The sequence below is a fragment of the Vitis vinifera genome, chromosome 6 (assembly GCF_030704535.1).
Source record: "Vitis vinifera cultivar Pinot Noir 40024 chromosome 6, ASM3070453v1".
Taxonomy (NCBI): Eukaryota; Viridiplantae; Streptophyta; class Magnoliopsida; order Vitales; family Vitaceae; genus Vitis; species Vitis vinifera.
In genome coordinates, this window is record NC_081810.1 from 24,372,172 (window position 1) to 24,376,743 (window position 4,572).

The 4,572-nt window shown below is 33.1% G+C and overlaps 1 protein-coding gene across 1 annotated transcript; it reads right to left on the reverse strand.

Annotated features, from left to right (window-relative positions):
- Positions 1-2,907: 2,907 nt before the first annotated feature.
- On the reverse strand, positions 2,908-3,804 carry LOC100246840 (NDR1/HIN1-like protein 1). The gene has a single exon (XM_002270655.5). It carries the CDS (start codon positions 3,726-3,728, stop codon positions 3,102-3,104), a length of 627 nt encoding a protein of 208 aa, XP_002270691.1. The 5' UTR covers positions 3,729-3,804; the 3' UTR covers positions 2,908-3,101.
- Positions 3,805-4,572: the final 768 nt, after the last annotated feature.

Consider the following 4,572-nt stretch of genomic DNA (forward strand, 5'->3'; position numbering starts at 1 on the left):
TAATCCACTAAGAAATCAAAATGATAAATTTGTCAATGTCTCAAGGAAAATACTCCAAATCGAATCTCAAAAGGACAACCAAAATGACAAGAGGTATGATAATCTCAAGAATAGAAATGTCTCTAATAGAGCCCAAGTGAATCAGATGTGGATATGATAAAGAGGTACAAGGGAAGCATTAAAATATGGAACTCAATCCCATCAAACATTGAATTGAGTTTCTATATTCCACCGGGGTCTTGTTTGCACCTATATTTCTTTTCGCTCTGGAATTATATTCAAAATTAGTTACTTTAGTTTGTATAAAAGACAAAAATTTATCTTCATTTTTAAAAAAAAAATTGAGATAAAAAATTATTTTTAACTCTCAATTTTTATAAACAGATTTTAAGACCATTAATTTTTTTTAATATAATTCTTAATTATTTTTATATCTTATATTTTAAAAATAAAAAACTGTTATAAAACGATAATAAGTGCAATGCAAATAAAAGTAGAGATGAATATATATTACTTTAATGATATATATAAAGGGAAGGAAAGAATCAAAGAAAAGAATTGAGAGAGTTGAAAGAATGAAAGAAAGAAAGAGAATAAGAGAAAGAAAGAATTTCTTCTTGTTCGGGATGACTCTTATATAAGGGGTGGAAAGCCTTTTTATAGATTTTCCAAATGATTTCTATTAATACTCATAATTATGTTGAATTAATGGAAATCATAAATACTGTTTAATTAACAATTAACATAGTAACGTGGTGTCATTCACCGCTTCATTTATGATAAAAATAAGAATTATATTCGATCAAATTTAATTTTACACACGATATCTACTGCTATTAAATATATATTATTATCATCACTGATTTTATTCAAAATCACAAGATTTACCTTGTGTTAAGAAGCAACACATTACTATTAAATCCATTGATAATTTTAGCTAAGAAAGGCAAGTACATGTTTTATGTTGCCAATAGCAAATAAATTTTTAAGATATGTTTGGTTCTTGGATCCAAATGTTTAAAGGAGAATATATCTCATATTTATTTTTCACTTTTGAAAAATAAAATGCGGATTTCAAATTCTTAGTTAACCAAATATTAAAAAGAAATCCTCAAATTTATTACATCCCAAAAATTTAGTTCATTTTCAAAAATAATTTTCATTCCCAAGTCTAAAATGCAAGTAGCTACGTTATGAGGCCTATTATTGGGTTGATCAGAGTCCATATTTGACCCTCACTTCTAAGTCCATACACAGATTTGGAGGGCTAACTATTCTATATCATGGCCCACAGAATTCCCTCCTCATTGTCCCAAGAGCCCAATAGCCCAATTTCGCAAGCCCATCTTTATATGTTTTTTTTTTCCTCATACCAGTCTCTTTGTCCTGCAACCAGATTTCTATTTTCACTTTACTTTCTTTGTTTTGCAACCACATTTTTATTTCCCTACTTTATTAAACCCACTTGTCATCCAAAAAAACCCATTGTCATGATATATGAGTTGAAAGAAATAATATTGGGAAAAAGAAAAAGAAAGGACATACTTCTGTAAGAACAATATTTGCAAGCAATATTGCATGTCCTTTGAATGAAGTCTTACCATGAAATATCTGAGATCCAATATGTCATAAGCATGAAGTGGGATCACCATGGACGACTAGAAAGAGTAGGCGTGACTCATAAGCCAACACCAAACCTCAATGATTCATCAATTCCACCACATGGTGAGTTAAAGTAGGTGGAGAGAAGTTGATAATCACCTTCTTTTGGTCTACGAACCCACCTTTTTTGGACATAGTGAAAGACTAAAGAGAAAAACTCTATGGTAGTGATTTTGTCCCACGGGAGACTTCGTTTTTGTCTCTCACCAGACTTAAGTCAGTTATCTCAACAAGAGAAGCTTTAATGATATTTCAATCAAACCCCCCATCAGAAGTTGATGATCACCCTCTTTTGGTTCTACGAATTCCACCTTTTTTTAACATAGAGAGAGACTATGAGATGGTGATTTTGTCCCACGGGAGACTTCGTTTTTGTCTCTCACCAGACTTAAGTCGGTCATCTCAACAAGAGAAGTTTTAATGATATTTCAATCAAACCCCCCATCAGAAGTTGATGATCACCCTCTTTTGGTTCTACGAATTCCACCTTTTTTTAACATAGTGAAAGACTAAAGAGAAAGACTCTATGAGATAGTGATTGTTTTCGTCTCTCACCAGAGTTAAGTCGGTCATCTCAACAAGAGAACCTTTAATGATATTTCAATCAGAACCCCACCACCCCATCAGCTACGTGCATACCACCCCAACATAACCACAAACACACAAACTACACATTTCTTCTTTCCTCTTTTTCCTTTTCATCCTTGGGTATTTTTGGAATTTGCAAAGGTCATTTTGGCTTTTTCTTCTTTTTACTCCTAACTCACATCCAATCAAACAATAAGTTGAGCAGTATTAGCTGGACTTTGAAAACGACTTCCTCAAATGAACATGGCATGAAGATTTTATATTGCAGTTTAATGAATCCAATTATCGATCATTTTTATTTTTTCACAAAAACTGCAGACGGAATTAGCCAAATTCAGAGACGAAGTACTCATGATGACTTTGCATTGGAACATGAATCTTTTGGAAGTCAGGTTTGATGTTTGTGTTAAATGGCATTATGGCACGTGACTCCTTTCATTTTGTGTCCTGTTTTCATGGGACATGATCCAACACTACTGCTTCAAGAGATGGTTTTAAGAATTCTGAGACACTCCCACCAAAGCCCAAGATTCCTAGCCATGAGAAAGGGCATTTTTCAAATATGCTAGTCCCAGGTCTAATAATTTTATGCACGCCCGCACCCTCAGGAGAAAAACAAAAGGAAAAATTCAGAGAACCGTGTCATTTTCAGCATCATCGATGAACCTTCTTTCTTCATTCTTTGTTTTAGTGAAAAGAGAAAAAATGTACACACAAGAAGCTAACAACTAAGAGAGACGATACATTAAAACTAATTAAAACCAAATTTTTTTGTTTGAATTAAAGAAAAACCCACTAATTGAGATAATAAACTGGAAGGAAAAAAACAAAAAATAAAAGGACTAACAAGGCTAAACATCCACAGTGCAACTCTTCACCAACTGATACTTGACCGTCGGCCCAAATCCGATACAATCTTTCCGTTCACAGAAGGAGATATAGGCGGGACAGTTGACGTGGATGTGGTAGCTACCGGAGATCCAGGTACCCACCTTCCACTTCACCCTCCCATCAATCTTCACATTCAACAATACCATCCCAGTCATCAAGTCCTGGTTCAGCATATCACAGAGATAGGGAGCCAGGGGAACTGAATTTCCGTACAAAAATGGCGACCAAACTATGACGTCCTTGTGGCCCTGGTAGGTGGTGGGCAACAGCGCAGGTAGCGTGATCTGTTGGCTGCGATAGGTGGCAAAAATGTCGAGATTTTCGTAGTAGACTCCGATTCGGCCGTTGGGGTTTCGGGAGAAGACGGTGACTTGGACGTTGGTGGTCAGGAAGCCGGGTGCGGAGGAGGTATTGAGGGCCAAAACGGTGACGTCTTGGAGGACGAAGTGTGGCTTTGAGGGGCGGAGGATGACGTAGATGAGGAAGATGACGAAGAGGACGAGGAAGATGAAGGCGAGGACGCTGCAGAATATGCGGCGTTTGAGCTTCCGACGCTCCTCTTGGTATTCGCAGTCCTTGAGAGACATGGTGGATTGGGTGTTTGGGGAGAGGAAAACTTGGAGAGGAAATGTGGGGATGTGGAAATCAGCCTTTGGGGGCTTTTTGTAGGGGGGGGGGGGGGGGGGGGGATTTCACATGGTGGCCGGAGTCAAGATGAATACTTTGATAATAGAATAACTATTTAGTGAAAAAAAAAATGGCGGATACCAATTTTTTTTAAGTTTATTCTTTTATGACTTCATTAATTACTTTTAGTAAAATATACATAAGTGACTTTTAAATTTTAAATTTTTTTTAATTTCATATTTATATTTTTTTTAAATAATTTTTTTATTAAATAATTTTATACTCAAATATGTTTTTTAAAATCAATTTTTTTATTGGCTCATTTATATAAAGAAATTAAAATTATAAAAGAAACATATGAATTTGGGATTTATATTAAATCAAACTCTATGATTTATATTCAAATTAATTTTTACAATAAAATATTTTATTTTTTATTTTTAACATAAATAATATTTAGAATTCCAAATAAAATCTACTTAATTTATTTATAAGAATTAATTTTTCATTAAAAGGTTAAAGAATTATGATCATAGATGTTTATTTAAATGATTTTGATAAAAAATAAAAATTATGATGAAATAAATTATGAAACACATTTATTTGTATTAATATTAAATTATTTGTGCAATATAAGATTTATTTCTATTTTGTAGCAACTATAACTCTATAACTTATTTATATTGATTTTCTTATTATATATTACTTTAAAAAAACATATATTTAGTTATAAAAAAAATGAAAAAATTAGAAAGAAAAAAATAGAAAGAATTGTAATTAGGATGGTATATTTGTGGTTGTCAT